This window comes from Streptopelia decaocto (genome assembly GCF_964273445.1).
Source record: "Streptopelia decaocto genome assembly, chromosome: 10".
In the NCBI taxonomy this organism is placed as follows: domain Eukaryota; kingdom Metazoa; phylum Chordata; class Aves; order Columbiformes; family Columbidae; genus Streptopelia; species Streptopelia decaocto.
In genome coordinates, this window is record NC_138665.1 from 11993121 (window position 1) to 12012250 (window position 19130).

The following is a 19130-nucleotide window of genomic DNA, read 5'->3' on the forward strand; positions in this document are numbered from 1 at the left end:
AGCACGGTACAAGTACAACTCACCTTCGCCCTCGGTGTTCACTCGGGAATGGAGCAGAGCCCCTGGTTAAGGCTGCGGCGCCACAACGCTGAGCGCAGGAGGGACAACTCTGCAGGGAGAAGCTTCACTTTCCACACAACAGCTGAATACTAAGAGGAACAACAACAAAGCGCGCTGCCCACAGAGAGCAAAAGAACACGACATGAGCCATAAGGCACCTCCTTTCCAGACCCGCGCTCTGTTGGCTGGACTGGGGAGGCAGATCGTCACCTTTATGACATGGTTGAATAAGGGATGCTATAAAAAAAGACATAAAAATCCCAACATGTTGATGCCTGTTCTTGAGCAATGCAAGTTTAGCAGAGAACAGTATAGCTCCTTTTAGACTTTTTTCTTCTCTTGGAGGCAGGGATGCTGCAAGGCTTCACTGTTTCTTAACAGAAAGCGATTAAGAAAAGTTTTCTTAGAGACTACGATTAACACTTCCCAGTAACCCTCTTTAGCAGTACATTTTCAGAAAACCATTCTGATGGCATCCAACTAGAACTGCAGTGCTACCATGGCGCGGCTTTACTCTGCAAAATGTAAAGCAAAATTGTCTCAAAAGTGGAGTCAAGAGTACTTGTTAACTTGCAGAGATGGTCTTAAAAAATTCAGAAGCAACTAGAACAATACTGATTTGCAAGGTTAATTTGGTTTTTTTTGTATACTCTGCTTTCGGTAAACTGCCATCAGAAGTCCTTTAACAACAGGACTGTTCAGCTGTATTCCCAGCCCCACATTGACAACAAGGCAATTCTCTGAATGCAGAGAAGATAAATGGAGTTAATGCCACTAAGCAAACATGACATTTTTGTTGTACTGTGATCATAGATGAGTCACTAAGTAAGATGATTAATCACAAATCAATGTTACTAGGCTCATTTAGAGATGATTCTCCCTTTGCAAAGCAGGTAGAAGCTCTAAATTTATAGGCTAATGCGTTTATTCTAGCTGTAGCATTCGCGTTATTGGTCTTAAGCATCAGAGTCTGCAGGAAATTTGTGCGCAATTAAGCTAAAGTGATGACCTCCTTATACACATTTTGGCACTTTTTTATCTGATAGTGTGTTGTGCAAATATATAAATGAATTGAAGCATTACATAGAAATTACAGCTAATGCAATACTAAGAAAAATAGACATATACCAGAATTTTAATACATATGCCAATAAGGCATCTAGACCATAAATTACACTCATTTTATCAGTCTGCAAATGGGTTTATCAGTCCACAAATGGGTTTGCACTAAGATTTTAGGCTGCTCCATTTTCGGTTGACTAACATTTGTAACTTCTACAAACAGTTTTATGATTTATATTGTTTCAGGAGGAAGTGCACAGATTTGTTGAGGACATGTTTATAAGTCACACACAGGCTGAGAGTACTTTCTATTTGGGAAATAAACCCCCCTTATTTAAAAGTTAAGCAAAAAAGACATTATTTCAAACTTCGTTAAGGCTTGCTAGCACCATAATGCTTTTTTTTATCTCACTCTGCATTTATTATAACAAAATTAAATACCCACATATACCCATGCACATATCTATATCTGCCTGCCTAATCTGTCATTATAAATTGTTTCTAGAGCAATCCTTCCAATCTACAAAGGGTAATCTTCCGGGGCAAAAGATTATACCAGTCCTAGACACGACAAGCCCTGGATCCCTGTACTACCAGACAGGGACCGTTTCAAAGCAGAGCTTACTGAATATCAAACACGATTTAAAGACATTAAATAAATATATGACGATTTGATCAACTTCAGTGTTCAGTTATGTTTTCAGAAGGGAGTCGTTAGTTGAATATAATACATACATTCGTGACTATATGGTGAAAGTCATGTAGGCACCATAATTCACAAGTTTTCAGATGCTCCTAGCGCAGACACACGGTGTGTTTGCTCCAGTCGGCAGTAACACCAGGAATCACAGAGTGGCCTGGAAAACACAAGGTTTACACTGACACTGCGGTGAGACTCTGCGCAATGTAGCAGCGGTACGGGCGGGATGTGGTGGCAGCGAGGTCCCCAAGCTGCGCTGTGTTCTAGTAAAGCAGAGAGGAGTTGCCAAGCAGAACCATCCAAGAGTTGTTGGGTCCTCAGCAAAACTGGTCTATAGAAACTGCCAAGGAGCTCACACTGCTTTTACCAGAAAGTACCAGCCAGGCAGTGAACACACCGCTGAGCTCTGGCTTGGGAAAATGTCAAGTACAAGATCTTCGGACACGCACAAAACTGCCCTGTGTGTGGAGCATTTATTGCTCAAAGAATACACCTCGCACACTTCAGTGCTCCTTGAGACAGCAATTGATGCATTAGACCTTTAGATATCTCCTGAATGCCGAGACATCAAACCTACAAAGTGATCTAAATTATGCTTGAAAGAAGCTGCCCATACATGGAAATTGCCCAGCTATTAAAATGAACCTGTCTCAGCTCTTCCTTTTCTCCTACTACGCATAATGGTGAGACAAAACCCTGTGACTAATCTATTTATTTCTACACTGAACAAAGAAAGCAAGGACTAAATTAACTGCCCTTTAATTAATTAAGAATAGGAACAAATACCAAGAAATTAAAATTGCCTAAATAACTAGGAGGATCTACAATGAATTACAAATATGTTTTCAGCAACTCCTATGATGAACTGCCACGTTGTACTTGCTAGTTACTGTTTTTGGCAAGTAGAGACAGGAACCAGGTGACAAGAAAAACAAGTTAAGAGAGCTACGTAGACATTAACAGCTGTATGTCGCATCCTAAAGCTCTTTACTCTGCAATCATAATTTAATACTTTATTCCCTCCTTTCATGATTATTTGGGTTTTTCCTAGAAGAGATACCCTAGAATTAATTGACTTAAAAATCTGCTACCAAGAGCCTGAGTAGGACACGTACCTTCACAGGACACACGTTACAGACGGGCATCTACACACATGTCAAAGTGCTTTTTGAACTTGGCACCATAGCTTTCCGACCATTTGCTCTGTGTTTTTCCCCATTTAAAAGCCATCAATAAAGAGGGATAAGCAAAGCATTCACAAGAAACTAAGCCGTGGTCACAGCGGAGCTAAAACCCCTTCAGATCAGTTCCCCATTTTCCAAGGAAAAGCACACTTGAGCACCCAGCTCTCCCACAGCAGGAGCAGCAGACCACTGCTGGACATCAGGCAGCTGACATTTTGATGATATACTGGTATAATGCAGCTCATTAAACTCAGATGGCAATATTTAACCAACTGATACGATTAGAAGCATCCCATCTTCTTGCAGGGCCCTGCTGCAACATTCAGGAGAAACACAATGCGTGTGCTTACGGTAAGTCCAGGATTTCACCTGTGCCAGGCCAATGATATCAGTTCTCCCAACAGCGAAGAAGCAGCAGCCACGTACACTGTGAAGGTGAACGTTGCTGGGTCGTGAGATTTGCATGATGATGCTTCTGCAAAAAGAACTCAGAACTGAGACAATACTGCTTTTTCCTAAGGGACCGTGGCTAATGCAAGGACCAGGCACATTGTTCCCAGCAAGCTGCCTCAGATCACCCTGCAACAGCAGCTTCCCAGCTGAAGGTGAGAAAATATCTCTCTACCACAGTAACATGGCAATTTAAAACCAAAGACCTTATAAACCAATCACTAAGGAAAGATTTGTCTAAACAAGTCTTTCACTTGATGACTAGAACTTTTATTTCTTGTTGCATTTCAGTTTTATGGTAGCTACTGATAAAGATAGAAGGGGATGAGCCACTGGCATATCTGCACTATCACACACGAGCGCTCAAAGCCTTCCTAATTCTGCACAGGACCAGTAAAAGCTTGACTTCCAAGAATGAACCTGAGATTCCAGGGAGAACTCCCCACGTGTTCTCTGTGGTTATAATACATGTTAGTAAGCTTTTTAAAGCTAGCAATAACTATCAGACAAGTAGACAGAAGGAAAAAAAGACTACTACAGAACAGCTCTCATTGAAGCAGGTTTTCCTTTGCTCCAAAGGAAGCTCCAAACCTATATTCAGAAGTTACTATTCAAAAAAACAAAGCTGGTCAAGCTACATCTTCTCTCCCCTGCCTCCCAGGGACAGGAGGTATCTGCATTATGAGACAGTGCATCAAAAGCTGCTTGTTTTCTATCATCACCTCATATTTTCAACTGCAAAGTTCTCAGCCCACATTAAGGAAGGTTGAATTTGAAACAGGAAATTTAAAGCAGCAATGCAGTGTGCACTAAAAAGGAATATACTTACATCTTTCAATTGCAATAAGCGGCACCAGGCAGGAATTACCAGTCACCACAGACAGAAAAAGCAACTTTTTTCACTTGTCACTGGAAGTGTTATTATTGTAAAACCTACTTGTAACAGGCACATTCCTCCTTCAAAAACGGCATGAGAGAGGAAGCAAATACCCCTAATGGTTTTTTAACAGGGCACAACAGAATAAACAGTGTTAGTAGCAAAGCACGGTTGGCAGCTGTAGCCCCAAAGGCAAGTAAGGTGACCACAGTGCTCCCTCTGGTGGCAACGCACACGGGGAACGAGTCACCTGTTACAGCCACAGCAAGCGGGCGGCCAAACTCCACATCTCAGCTACAGCAAAAAATCTTTACAGCAGGTTCTTCGACTGAAATACCATTAGAAAGACTCTACAGCAAGATGAATTATCAAGGTGGTCTGCATTAGGAGAAACAAGTTTTTACACCAGTGATGCTGCCACTGCAGCAGGTAGAAAAGATCAGGAAACGAGGTTTCTCATCAGAAATGTGGATTTTAAATTAAATTCAAGCTCAGCACCAGAGAAATCATTTATGAGAAATGAATGTTCTGGAAGGAGGAGAAAAAATTGTTTCCTGTCCATTAGGACACAGGATACTTAGGAGCACACACAAAGGATCTCAGGACACCAAACTATTTCTGTGCTGGGAAATGTTGCGACCAAGCGTACAGCCAGGCCAGCAGCAAGAGGCCAGCAAGATCACAGCCAATGCCATCTTTCTGTATCAGTTTAGTAAAGGAAGTTTATCAATTTGGTTTGCCAGCATGGAAATTTTGGTCCAGCTTGTGCCTAAATAGTGTTCGGCTATCAAATGAGACTTTCTCATTGCAGTGAAACTTGATACACTTGAGAGATAAACGAAGAAATGTTTAAGGAGGGTTAGAAAGAGATTCGTGACACACGGTGTTTAGTTGTGGCCACATGACCTCACTTGTCAGATAGGCAGCAGTTTGCCAGGAGTGTAACAACTGGTCCGTGCAGCTGTTCCCTCAGCAATGAACGGCTGCAACAGGGCTCCTGCAAAGTGCAGAACTCCAAAGCAGAGCAGACCAGCTCAACAAGATCCCACAATTCAGGAAGCATCAGCATCAGCTTCCCTGCAGCTTCTCCATGCTGCCCAAGAAGCACTAAGTTCTCAGTGCAAGCGACCACAACGGGTCACGGTCCTTGGCAACATTTCCATTTGTTTTGCTGCAAAACACTCTGCGCTGTCACTCACCTTTGGGTGAAAACAGACAAGATCCCAAGCAGGTTGCTGAAACGAAGGCAAAGCACCACTAGAGCAATGTTTCCTGCAGTCACGTTCTGCAGCTGCTCAGTTGCAGACTACAATGAAGGCCTCTGACAGTGACAAGATTTGCTGTGGTTCAGCCCTCATCTGTCCTTCTCCATCCCTCAATACCTGCAGAAACAGGCTGGGATGGTCAATTTTAACTTCTGTCTTTGATGAAAATCAGCTTCCATAAGGGTTGGATAAGCCCTAGTTGTGGGATGAGCAAGATGGCTTAGATTCAAGATGCTGTAGGAGACTGAGCACCGTGGAATACATCCTGGCACCAGCTACTCTCTTCTCAGGTTTTGAGGATTTTTCTACTGGATTCCAAGAGGAAAAAGGAGTTTTCTTAATATTACACTTGAAACTTCAATATTGCAGAATGCAAATTTGCTTCACAGACAACACAATATACAGGCTGGCAAGCATCCTCACCATAGCCTACGCAGACACTGGTGACAGCAAAGCCATCGCCACTGCGTCTCGTTGCTGGTGCTGCGTGGCTCCGTGTTCATCGCTGCAGCTTCTGGTGCTCCCGAGCATACCTGCTTCTGCTCAAGGAAATGAGATCTGGCCTTACGATCATGACACGTGGGTGCCAGCATGATGAACTGTAAGGGCACGGTACGTTGTCAGCTTACAAGTCATATTAGGGATTCTAAACATCACAGGATAGGTGGTGGTTTGATGGCTGTGGGTACTGAGGGCGGCAGCTGAAGAAGATGCAGAGTTATTGCTGGCAACAAAAGTGATTCGACTTCCTATGCCCAAAGCTACGTAGTATATAGCATATATATTAAAAAAATCCTCTGGCACAGAAATCAAAGCTAAGGACAGACAGCTTTCGGTATCAGACCTTGGGTTATATCATTCGCAAAAAATAATTAGTTTCCTATGAAACTATTCAGATCAGATTTCATAGATAACAACCCACGCAAGTTAAGGAGGGACTGGCTTGCTTTCTGTCACAGAGAACAGTTAACATCTGCCAGTTTGTATTTTCTGCCTGAAGAGAGTATGCAAGCCCTATATATGGAATACCCCTGGCTCTGAAGACACCACAGTTTCATCAGAATATCTTTGCTATATCATCAGTTTTAATTCCAACCTGTACTTCGATATGCACATAACTATTTTCAAATACAATGAAAACTTGAAGTCAACAGCATCAGTCACCAGCATTCCAGATTTCAGTACATCCTTCACAACTTCAGAAAAATCTCTATAAACATTGTGTAGATACAGAATGTACAGAGGACAGTTTTCTATACAAAAGTGCATTTTAGCAATACAATTAGCAGAAAACCTGAAAAAAACCCTCAATTTAAACAGTACTGTATAATCTATACCCTTATCTCTTACTCCCTTTCCTCCCCCCCAAAAAAAAAATCCACAAAACCCCCCTCTTTCCCCTTGCTTTGGTTATGAACTATATTCAAGGCTTCAACATTACGATTTCTTTTTAATTGAAGAATTTATTTGTAATTTGGAAATGTTTTTAAGTGAGCCAGACGAGAGAGAATGCAAGTACGATTAATCAGAGCTACTAGTCAAAACAGACAAGCTTTGAATAGTACTAGGATTTGTCCTTGATAGATTAATAAACTATCTTTGCAATCCTTAAATGGAAAATCAGATGTTAACTTGTCTTTTCTATGCCCAAGAACTGAAAGATCAGTAAGGCAAAGAACATTATACCAATAAATCTAACATCTGCCGTGAAAATCTGGCTTGTAAGAATGAACTTCAAGAGACCCCAAAACAGTCAGGTTATTAATATTTATAGACCAATGCACCAACTGATTTCAAAGCTGAAAGAGCATTAGAAGAAAAGAAATGGCTTCAGGCTACTCAGCGTAGATGAACAGTAAATATTGCCATTTTTATATGTTTCTATATTGTATATGCATTATGATGTAAATGCATGTGAACAAGTTCAAGCAGGTTGGTTTGTTTTTTCCCCAGAGAATGAGCTTCACAGGTTTCAAACCACAATATAATAAGTAAAAATTAAGCTCAGTGAAGTCTTGCAAAGACTTTTCTTGCTCTTCTTAGTAAGCACCCCGTTCTGAGCATACTATAACAATATTTTAATCAATTTCCCAGATAAAGAAAAACAGATATTAACAGAGACAAAGGATGACATTAGATACACACACAAAAATTAGACAGGTTTGTCAGGTAGCTGTCTTCCTTACATTTAAAATCATATTAGAAAAGAATGTTCTCTATTGTTTACAGTCCTATTGGAATCAGACTTTCAGTGCTCCTTCTAAGCCTTTTTAGAGAAGAAGTTACCCTGGAAGGAAATCGTTAATGTTAAAGAGTATGAATGGATTACATTCATATTACAGTGGGTACCAGGCATCTCGATATACAGCTTCAGTACCATGGAGCCACACAAACATGAGCTTTTTCCTGTTTGTCTCTATTTTCCTTTCAAGCTTGACATTTTTTTTGTCTATGAATAAAAAGCAAGTATTTTCTTCTTTTTTGAAAAAGCATGAATGCATTATTTTAGCAGGCTGTTACTCTTCTTTATCTATTTGAACCAAATAACCTATAGATAACTTCCTGTAAAGCAAAGCAGCAGCCACAACAGCCAACATTTGAATCAGCAAGACCAGGTTGAACTAAAATTCCAACTGTTTGACTAATGCCACAGGTATCCAATAAAAATTCATAGAATCATAGAATTATTTAGGTTGGAAAAGACCTTTAAGATCATAGAGCCCAACCGTAAACCTAACACTGCCAAGTCCACCACTAAACCACGTCCCTAAGCACCACATCTATACGTCTTTTAAACATCTCAAGGGACGGTGACTCCAGCACTTCCCCAGGTAAGCATATGGTGGGCTGCAGGTAAAGACAGGAATCTGACAAAAACATCTTCCCCCTCCCTGAAATGAGTGTGTCATTCGAACTAAGAAGGATGTGAAAAGGGGAAAAAAAAAAATCCACAAAAAGGTGGAAGTATATGAGAACTCTCCAATCTCACAGCTACTCCAGGCCTGATTCTCTGAGATGCCAGGTGCTTGGCAAAGACAACATTCAGGCAAGCCAGATGTTATTCTGTGTTCTTACCACACCATCCAAAGTTTTGTATTCTTAGATTATAAGCATCCTGGGACTACAAGATTACAGAGCTATAAATTATTACCATGAAACCCCTGGAAGTCTCTTCTATCACTTTAACTGTCACACAAGGGACTGAAGTACCCAGCTGGATACCACATCCCACCCAGGACCTTTTCACCCAATGTAACAGATGAGCAACAGGACCCACCTAATCCCTTGGATCAACTTATTTACATGCTCACACTAAGATCAAGATGAAAATACTATGCTCCCTCATTTCAAGATCTCTGGAAGGTAGTAAACAGGTGGCCAAAAAGAACTGTACCTCATCTAAATGAGGGGGTCTTCTCTCAACAAAACCTGAGGGATTTTACACTCTGAGGAGCTGCTAACACAGAATAAAGTTACACACTTTCATGCTCCACCATGCTGAGATATTGTACCATACTTCATTTCAGACTCTCAATTCTCTCAAGTATTAAGTGTGCATTTTAACTCAGAAAAAAATAATCACATTTCAAAGTCACTGCAGAAAATAAAGGTTGCACTAAAGTCTAACAGTGTACACACAGTGAAACACTTCATGATGAATTCATCCACTACAGCCACAGTAAGCTGCACGAGTTCAACAACTGCACCCTGAAATTAGCTGAATTGACAGCAATTCAATTTTTTCTTCCATTCAAGACATTTAAAAGAAGCTCCAACCTAAATTCTCTGTAACTATATACCATTAAGAAGCTTTTGGTATCGTTTCTACAGGAGGGAGGGAGGCATCAACCAGCTGTAGTGCAGTACAAGCAAATACTGACAGGCAGCAGTCACTTCTGGTTAGTGACCAAACTGGACATATGGGATCACTAACACTCGAGTTTAAAATGACATCACCCAGCTTCTTATCAGCAAAACCTGGGTACCTCTTGTCTAGCTACAGTAATAGTGACTGTAGTCACAGTAATAGTGACACATATACTAGTTTGACTAAGGAGCTCATTTATTTATCATCAAAGCCCTTTCAGAGACCATTGTTCATATATTTTACTGGGCAGTTTATTTTGAGGCTACAAGGAATGCCACTTCTGAAATAAAATACTTCAGCTGTTGGTGCAGGACATGTAAAATGAATGTGAGCTGTCCTATATAAAGTCGATCATGCAATCCTGCAGGATTGGGCTATCCTGCAATTACAGGCACATGTGGCCACACCAAACTGCCAAACTCCTTAATACACAAGAGCAACATGAAAGTAATGAAGCATGAAGATAATGAAAAATTACTTTCTAAGCTTAAAACTAGAAAATACTTCTATATTCTTTTAAGTTTCACATTGAAATTTAGAAGTATCGTTTTTATCTCAGCTGTGGAGGGAAGGAGCTCTGTAACAAGTAGTTCCAAAACAAAGACAAAAGTCACTTTACAGATTGTCAGAATTAGGAAACAGGTTAAAACTACTTTTACCTCCCCACCTGAAAGCCACGATTTTACTTCATTTTCTTAGTAAGAGAAATTTCAAAAGCAGATAGACAACAAAAGGAGAATTCTGAAACATGTAATGGTGTTACAACCCACACAGAAGACACGTCCTCATCTAAACACAGAATTAGAAAGCACAGTTGCATTAATTAAGCTCTTTTGCCAAGACAACATGAATCTATTTAGGTATGCTTCTGTGGAAAAAAAGCCACCAAAGTTGTGTGCCACTTATTTGCACTTCTGTTTCCAGAAGCATTTTAAACTGTTTTAAGTAGTGTCCAAGACAACTGAATTGCAGATTAGTGTATTTTCAATGCATAAAGATGTTTTTATTTGATTTTTTCATAGCAATGTTAAGGAGGTACTGGTCAACCATTAGTAACAATCATACTACAAGAGATCGAGCAGCAAAATAACTTTCTGAAGACTAAGCTTGCAGGTGTTTGGGGTTTTTTTTTCTTTTAATTCTAATTGCTTCCTAAAGAACAACATCATTAGGAATTGTTCGTGTTACAGATTCCCTGCATTAGAAGTCCTGCTTCTTGTTTTCTGTGTAGTTTGAGTTAAATTATAACTTCTAGAAAAGGATTTATCACAGTACTTTAAATTCGCATGATCCAGGAGCAAGACTGAAGAACACCCTACAGAACTAAAGATTTTTTTCCTCATGCTAAGCAATCTTTCCTAGTAATGGGAAAGGAAGACAGAACAAGCCAAGTGTAATATTAACTCTAAGTCATAAAGAAACAAAAAAGCTGAAGCATAGCAATGCATGCTTAGTGTCATCCAAACGCAGCCCTAGACTTATGTCTTGCAAGTAAGTTAACATGTTAGCCAAGTACAAATTTCCCCAAATTCTATCTATTCTGCAGGTTCTCAGAAGTCAGTTTCTGAAGTCTGTTGCAAATTAGTCTTAAAAAGCTGAAGTTACTCAATACTTAGACCTTCTTACCAAAATTACACTTGAAGAGAGATCTGGTTTATATATTTAACACTAATCAAAATTTGGTCAAGAAATATATGTAAACAATAAGGATAATATATTTAAGGCTTAGAAAGAACACTGATAAATTCACCCCGGTCACATTAAAACATCCACATCTCCTTCATGGTCCTCCTCAGTCACTTTTAAAGAGAGCACTTCTTCATTAAGAAATAATCCACTCAGTCTTTCCTTACGAGCTTGCCTTTGCTCTTTCAGCTGTCTCTTGCGTAAGGCCTTTTGCTGTAGTTTCCGTTGCTTGGAACGCTTCTGTCAAATACAAAAGAGACACAAAATAAGATTTTGTTCTGTAGATTAGAAACCACCTTTAAAGCTGGTAAATGTAAGCTAACCTCTAAAATAACATCTGCTCTGAAAAATAACTAAAATGAATTCTCAGAGGTGGTAAAACATTCATCCAAAATCATATCCAATATTAAAATATCAAGACCATTTACCACATCTGAGTTATGAGGCACAACGATAGCCTGTAATGTTGCATAGCTGAGCTTTTGATCGGAAGAATCTTTATCGCGGGGAAATGTTACAGTTTTACAATAACAACCTGAGATGTTGAATAGCAAGAAGGAACTGCTCCTCTCCTCCACATTTGAAACTGAAATTACAGAGGCAGGACAGGTGCCACAGTACTACTGTAACTGAAACATGCTTCAGTAGGTCACTCCTCACCAAGTAATCTCATGACACATGTTGGAAGAATAAACTGAAGAAGATTCAAAAAGCCTGACGAAAATTCTAGTTAGGAAAAAAAAAAAACACAAAACAACACAATACAACCAAGACAGTTTTTACTGTCCAGAAAATATGCCTAGCGTAGGTTGATCAATCTTGAATAATTTTTTTTGTAAAACTATGTGCATTCAAAGAATTAATATAGATGCATAAGCCCTTATTCAAACCCCACTCACCTTAATCTAAACAAAAGGAATAAGATCTACTACACACAAACATCAGGCTTTCAGTTAGAAGAGCGCCAAGTTTAAATTCCTTATAGTCATGTCAGAGGAAACAGCACTGGTTTCACTAGATAACTTCAGCAGATACCCAGTTACTAACCAGGCTCCTTCAGTACAAACATCCCAGTTAAGAACCTTAAGAAGTTACACAATTTAACACATATGTGCAAAATTAGGAACTTTACTTTTGAATCCCGGATTCTTTCTGCAGCACTTGCGGACAAATTACTATCACTGTGTGCTCGACTCATGTTGGCACTTGAGTTTGAAGCGGAATTGGCAACACTAGAACCGCTGCTGCTGGCTGAGCTGACCATGCTGGCACTGCTGCTGCTGGCACTGGCACCGCTCACCCCACTGGTACTGGCACAGCTGTAGCTACTCCTCTTCCAGCTTTCCCTTGCAGACCGTTGACGAGGTCCGTGCTCCTTGATGTAGTTTCTCACCTTTAGAACAGAGGCAGCAGAATTACTAAAGCCTGGTAAATACTGTACTGAGATACTCCTTTTCATTGAAAAACCACAATTTGCCTATCAGTAATGATTTTGCTGTGGTTGCTTAAAAGCCAAGCCATCCAGCAATCATCAAGAGAATGGAACTAAACTAATATGAACTTCATTATGGAAGGAAGAAAACTAAGTAACAAGGTTTGGGGTTTTTTCCCCTCCTCTCCTGCTCCCCAAGTTTTCTTTATTATAACACCAAACAGGAATATCAGTCAAGTTCAACTGAACGAAGTTGTTTACCAAATTTATCAAACCCCTTTATTTTACAAGGTATACTCAAACAAAAGGGGGTGTAAAGAAAGCAGTACTTCTCTACTTTGATACTTACAAAATGTTTGAAATATTAAATAGGCCAAGGCTAGATGAGCAATGAATGTTTTCCATGTTTCAGTCTTTACCTTTATCATAACCACAAGCACAGAGCAACACTGAGAAGTTCAGCTTGTCTGGATACTGCAGCTTTTCCCACCCACACATCACAACAGTACAAAGACTAAGACGACAGTAGCATATATCTCCCATATCAATCAGGTGCCCTTCTTTGTTAGGATTTGTATTTTCTAACATCTCTAAGACACATTTTTCTATATCCCTTTTTACATTAAATTTATGGTCTTCCCCGACAAATTCCAGTCCTTTGGATTTCTAAATGCTAGGTTATATCCAGCGAGCAAAGGAAGATCCTCAACCAGCTGACGGTCAGAAAGTGGAATATACTTTGTCACAAACAGTATTGGGCCCACAGCATAATTAGTTACACACACACACACACACACACACACACACACACACACACACACACACACACACCAGCTTTGGCTTCACACATATTCTAAGCATGGTCTTTCATATGAAGGTTTAATACATAAAATATACTTTTGAACTCTATTTTCCCTCATTTACAATATCGTGCTGTAGTGTATCTCCCCATACCTAATGATTATGTATAAAAATTGATCATAACTCCACAAGAGATTTTGCAAGACGTATCAGATGCTGAAACCCAAAAGTCATATGTACAAACCTCAACTCACCTGTTTCAGTTTTTCATCTGTGAGACAGTTCAATTCAATAATGAATTCACTATCTGTAGGTGAGATCTGAGCAGTGGGATCAATAATTTTAATAATATCAAGTTGCTCTCGAAGGCCCATCTCTGTACTGACTTTGCGACTCAAATATTCAATATATTCAACCTAGGACCCAAAGAAAGGCAGGTCATTTTGAAGTATTACCAATTCTAAATGAGTGACAGAAAAAGAGAAGGACCAACAGCATAAAAAGTGCTCAAATTTCACACTTCCTATGATTCTAGCCTCACTGAGTATCCTCAAAAGCTCACAGTGAAAACTTGAGTACACATTAAACTCCCTACTGCAGATGCAAAAGACAATAAGATTTAGTTTCAAGAATCATGTAGTACTACATAGGTCTACATTTACAGCTACAGCAATCAGTATGTTTTTTAAGATGTGGTGCTAATTGAAAGTTCTTCTATATATTACAGTTCTCAGATAGAAAAAAAAAGTCAGTTTCACCTGTTCATCATTTGTCATGGCACTCCATGGAAGTTCATCGAGATTCCTGTGCTTGTTTTTCTTTTTCGGAAGCAGACAAGGAGAGCTGGGAATACTAGGTATAACATCAGAAAGTACATCACTCCCACTCGTAATGTCGCTGCCAGGCAACTTGTAATAGGCAAGAGAAAGAACAAAGCCTTAGGATATAGTAGGCAGATTCAAAGTCATTCTAACATTATTAACAATTCAAAACATACCATCAAATTAACGAACTGTTGCTTATCTATGTGCTCTTACAGCTTAATAATTACTCACAGCCCTGCAGATCTCCTTTGAATCTTCCAACAAACAGCAAGTGCAGCGAACTCAGTTCACACTATTCTCTACTTATCAATCCTCTCTTTAAAAATTTGCATTTAAGGAAACAGCAGAATGATGTGGCATTTCAACTGTTTCTCTTCTCCATCACTGTAAGTTGTCCATTACAATCCAAACCTAAATCCAAACCTTGCATTTTAACGCCTAAGTCTAGTTTAAGGAAGATCATTTCAAAATAGGTTTGTAATTTATCCCACAACCCTTAATTACACAAGATAATTCAATTAAAATCACTGTCATTTTCCTGGAAGTAACTGCAGAAATTTCACTAGCTCCATTTATTCAACTGACATGTAATTTCTGAAGGCGCTTCCAGTTAAAGGGTGACATTTGGATTACTCATGCTCAGATTCTACTAGGTAACACTATAAAGTGCTACAAAAAAAGTCTTTCCAAAATTCTGCAAGTCCAATCAAGTATGCCTCTTCAGAAAGCATACTTTAAAAAACAAAGAATAATTTTAAAAAGCTATTCACTAATCAAACATTCTGTCAGTTAACTAAGACAGGGGAAATTGCTTCTTTTCAAAAACAATCACGGAGTTTATCAGGCAATTAAAATTTCGCAACTCAGTGGAGTTCTAAATCTTTAGGATGCAATCTGAGTTGTTCCTACGGGCTGCATTGTACACATGTACTTGTAACTTCTGTGATACAACATACATACACCAGCAGTTAGACTAAAACAGTAAGAAATTCAGAGATAATCTCAGTCCATGTTAAGTTCATTTGCATCGTCTGGAACAGGATTTGCGCTTACTTCAAATAAGTGTTTTTAGTCCCTATACTGCACTTTAAAGACTCTGTACATGCTCTGACTAAGCTTTATGACACGATTTTAAAGTATTCCTCAGTATACTGTGAAGCATCATGTTTTCTATTTTGAAGTTATGTACAGGTTCATAGTTGATTCAAGCGTATAATATAAAAGTCGATCAAAGTCTATAATTTATAAAAAGATTCATATATCACAACTGAAAAGCAGAATAGGCAATGACAAGAGCTTCTGCACTTTATCAAGGTCCATTCCAAAGGAATAATTAGCACTATCAAATCACTAGGAGCAGACATTACAACCAGATTTCACTATCAGGGCAGATCCTCAGTACAAAGGAAATAAGCTACAAGGCACATATTGGTCACAACTACCGGAACATGTAAGCATCCCTCTTTGATGAGCTGACCTTCAGGCTCTCCTCCACACTAAGAACAGTGGAATAAAATGGAACAAAACATTTCCTTTATCATCAAAGATTCAGATAGCTGTTCTTACATTCAGTAGTTACCAAGAAACAAATGCTGAGGACTTTTCCATTAAAGCTAAATGCAGCATTTAATAGTCCACACAAAACTGTACATATAAAGTGGAACTAGTTTACCTGCCATTCAAACTCACTGTCTGACCAATCCCAATATGTGCTGATAGAAGAAGAGACATCACTGCAGACGCTGCCCTCGGGGAACAAATCAAAAGAGGTGAACTCCTGGTCATCCAACAGAGAGTAACAGTCATCTTGGTCACCAACCGAAACCGATGAGAACAGCTCCTCACTGCACTCCGAGCTGGCTACACTGGTTCCACAAGAGGTCAAGTTCCACCTACAAAACAGGACAAAATGAATAGAAATCAGCAAACATATTGGCATCACGTGTCCTGAAAAATTCTTTTAAGCCTCATAAAACTGTAAACTGGTTTTGGTTTTTGGTGGGGGGTTTTTGTGTGGTTGTTGCAAGGCGGGGTTGTGCGCTTTTTTGTTGGTTGGTTGCTTTTTCAAATACACTGAACTAAAAATATAATTTCCTACATGCTGGGATAGTTAAACTTCCATGTAAATTCAAATAAGCAAAACTAAGAAGTAAATCAGCTGGACTTCAGGACAAACAAGTAAAAAGAAATTCCATGTGGATAATCCCACACAAAACTAAGGCTTAGTAAGGAAACACATTATGGGTATACTCAAGGCTCTATTATTCACTGTTTTCAACTCTGAATGCCAAAAATAGTGGACATGCTGTTGGAATGAGACAGTGCAAGATGTAAAAATGACCCATGTGAAAATGCTATCATGCCAAAATTAAACACACTTTTTCCCCCTCATTATTCCATTTTAAAAGCTAATTAGCGCTGGTTTTAAGTGAAAACAATTGAGGACTCAAACTTCACATAACAGGTTTTTTACTCTAATGAGAGTAAACCAGAATTTAACAAGCTCATGAAATCAGTCTCCATATCTGGATTTATTTTACATATTAGTGAAAAGTAGGTCAAGACAACCATGAGTCAGCACAGCACTGCAATACAGCCAAAACAGTTTGAAATGGGTTTCTAAAATTCACCACACAAACCCATGCAACCAACTCCTGTTCCATCAGCCTACCTAGGAAAACCTTCCCCCACTCAACTGCAAAAGTTGAGCAAAAGTCTAGTCCTCACTATTGTTATTTAAGCTGCATACCAGGTTGGCTAAATATGCTTGTGATGGACTCATTCCCACATCTATTTGGCCAGCAGGGAATTTATTCAATGTTAAAGACATTTCAAAACTTTTATTTTAGCAGATCCAGGAGATCTTGTCCTTCCTCCCTTTCTGCATGTTGTGCAGGCACAGACTTTCGTGGGCAGGGCAATCAATCGGTATAGAGTGGAATATGAGCGTGGTGACACAACACACTTTCTGAACATTACTACAGTGTCAGGATTCATGAAATATCGATGAAAGGAAAGGTAGAGCGGACAGAGTTTAGAGACCCATCAAAACACAGGATGAGGTACTGGGGCTCTACACCCAACCAGCTGTGCAGAGATACCCCAGGTGTGCAGGATCACTGCAGGTGTACGCATTCAGCCCTCACCTTCCCCTACCTGGCGGGGCTGCCTGTGCTTGCTGGGGTGAACTGGATTAACAAGCAGTGGGAACTACATTAAAATTACTTGTAATTAAAAAAAAAAAAAAAAAAAGAAAAAAAAAGAAACCTTACACAAACATCATAGATTGAGCTGTGCATCAGTGCAAGACAGAGCACGTCCTTGCCCAAAGAAGTGAAATACCCACTCAAGCTGCCTGGGTTACAACCCGTGTTTGTAAAATGAGCAAGCCTGAATAACACACTCTAGAAGTGAAAGGCAATACAAAGAGAAATGTACAAAAACCAATTAAATGCAAATTTGGTGAATACTGCACATTTGTGTAACAGGTATGATACGAATACATCTCACTGTTCATGTAACAACTGGGTCTTATAAGAACTAGATCACGACAGTGTATCATACTTGATCAAGGCTCTTCATGCCGAATAATTTAAGAATCTATAATTAAGAGCTTGCCCTTGTAAATGATGTAATTTCCATGGTTTTGCACAAAATTAATTGAAAGATTACCTTATTATCCATTTTTCATTAAGACATACAAGAAATACTAATAACCAGTAAAGTATCTTGCAACTCTGCAACAGGAACTAAAACTATCCCATACATATGTTCAAGACTGAAGTCTTACAAATTATTCTCAAAAAAAAGGTATTTGTATACTCTAGATTAATACTATGCATAAACAGTGGCAGAATTAGGTTCTTAGGTAAGCAGGACAGGTTTTGATTTTCTAAGCTCAACTGGAATTTCTTTGCAGAGCTGCATTTGCATTTTTTAGAATAGACCTTTTCTACAAATTACAGACTGAATAATTTGCCCTTAATTAGTAGCAAGGGATGGAAATGTTTCTGCAGAAACTGGCGCAGTCAGCAAGCTGCCTGACTCATCCTGAGACTCTCCGGGTCTGCCTGCTGTCCACCAAGGCCTGCTTTAATCATTAAAAACACAGCACTCTCTAGTTGCCCATCCTACAGCGCTCAAACCCGCGTTTTTAAGAAATTCGGACAGGAGCAAACACATTTAAAAACCCGACCAAGCTCACACTAACTGCAACCTTACTAGCCAAAGCCAGACCGAGCTCGCACACGCACGGCCCCGCCGAAGGGAAGCGCAGCCCGGGCGGGACGGCGGCGCTGACCGCGGCCACAGCCCGGCTGGCACCGGCGGGGGCAGCGGGGAAGGGAGCACCGAGCCCTCCTGCGCCGGCAGCTCCGGCCCCGCCGCTGCCTCAGGGGCTGCCGGCGGCCCCAGCGAGGGGCAGCAGCCGCCTCCGGCCGCCTAAGCCCCGCAGCGCCCGCCCGCCCCGGGGCCCCTCAGCCCCCCAGCCCAGCCGCCTCGCTCCGCCGGGCGGGCAGCGGCCGGACCTGTTGGAGTGGAAGCGGTGCAGCGGGTCGGTGCGGTGGCAGGACGAGAGCTGGCAGCCGAAGTCGCTGACGTCCAGGCAGCCCTCCTCGCTCAGGCTCCAGCTGCCGCCCCGCGGCGGGTGCTGGTGCGAGAGCAGCGGGCACGGCTCCTCGGGGGCCAGGAACTTCTCGTACGGCTCCTCGGTCATGGCGGCGGGAACAGATCCGGCGCAGCCCGGCGGCGGGAGGAGGCGAGCGCCTCACGCACACAGCGGCCGAGCCGCCATGAGCAGCCGGTCCCGGGATGCGCCTCAGCCCGGCGGCCGGCGCGACCCACTCTTTCCGGTGCCGGGCCAACCGCGCCGGGACGGCACAGCGCCCCCTGCCGCGGCGGAGGGCGGAGAGCGGCCCAGGCG

The 19130-nt window shown here is 40.8% G+C and overlaps 1 protein-coding gene across 1 annotated transcript; it reads right to left on the reverse strand.

Annotated features, from left to right (window-relative positions):
• Positions 1 to 7442: 7442 nt before the first annotated feature.
• FAM199X (family with sequence similarity 199, X-linked) lies at positions 7443 to 19058 on the reverse strand. Its single transcript, XM_082062106.1, has 6 exons — positions 18736 to 19058; positions 15882 to 16101; positions 14144 to 14293; positions 13640 to 13801; positions 12285 to 12545; positions 7443 to 11392 (listed from the first exon to the last, which is right to left on the reverse strand). Exons 1-6 carry the CDS (start codon positions 18921 to 18923, stop codon positions 11222 to 11224), a joined length of 1152 nt encoding a protein of 383 aa, XP_081918232.1. The 5' UTR covers positions 18924 to 19058; the 3' UTR covers positions 7443 to 11221.
• Between the last annotated feature and the right edge of the window lie 72 nt (positions 19059 to 19130).

Excerpts from the sequence above, each read along its gene's own strand:
- FAM199X (XM_082062106.1), bottom strand. The coding sequence starts at position 18,923 with ATGACCGAGGAGCCGTACGAGAAGTTCCTGGCCCCCGAGGAGCCGTGC. Across the intron at positions 14,294-15,881 it reads ACAGTGAGTTTGAATGGCAG|TTGCCTGGCAGCGACATTAC; the intron begins GTAAACTAGTTC and ends GCCTATTACAAG. Across the intron at positions 11,393-12,284 it reads AAAGAATCCGGGATTCAAAA|AAGCGTTCCAAGCAACGGAA; the intron begins GTAAAGTTCCTA and ends TGTATTTGACAG.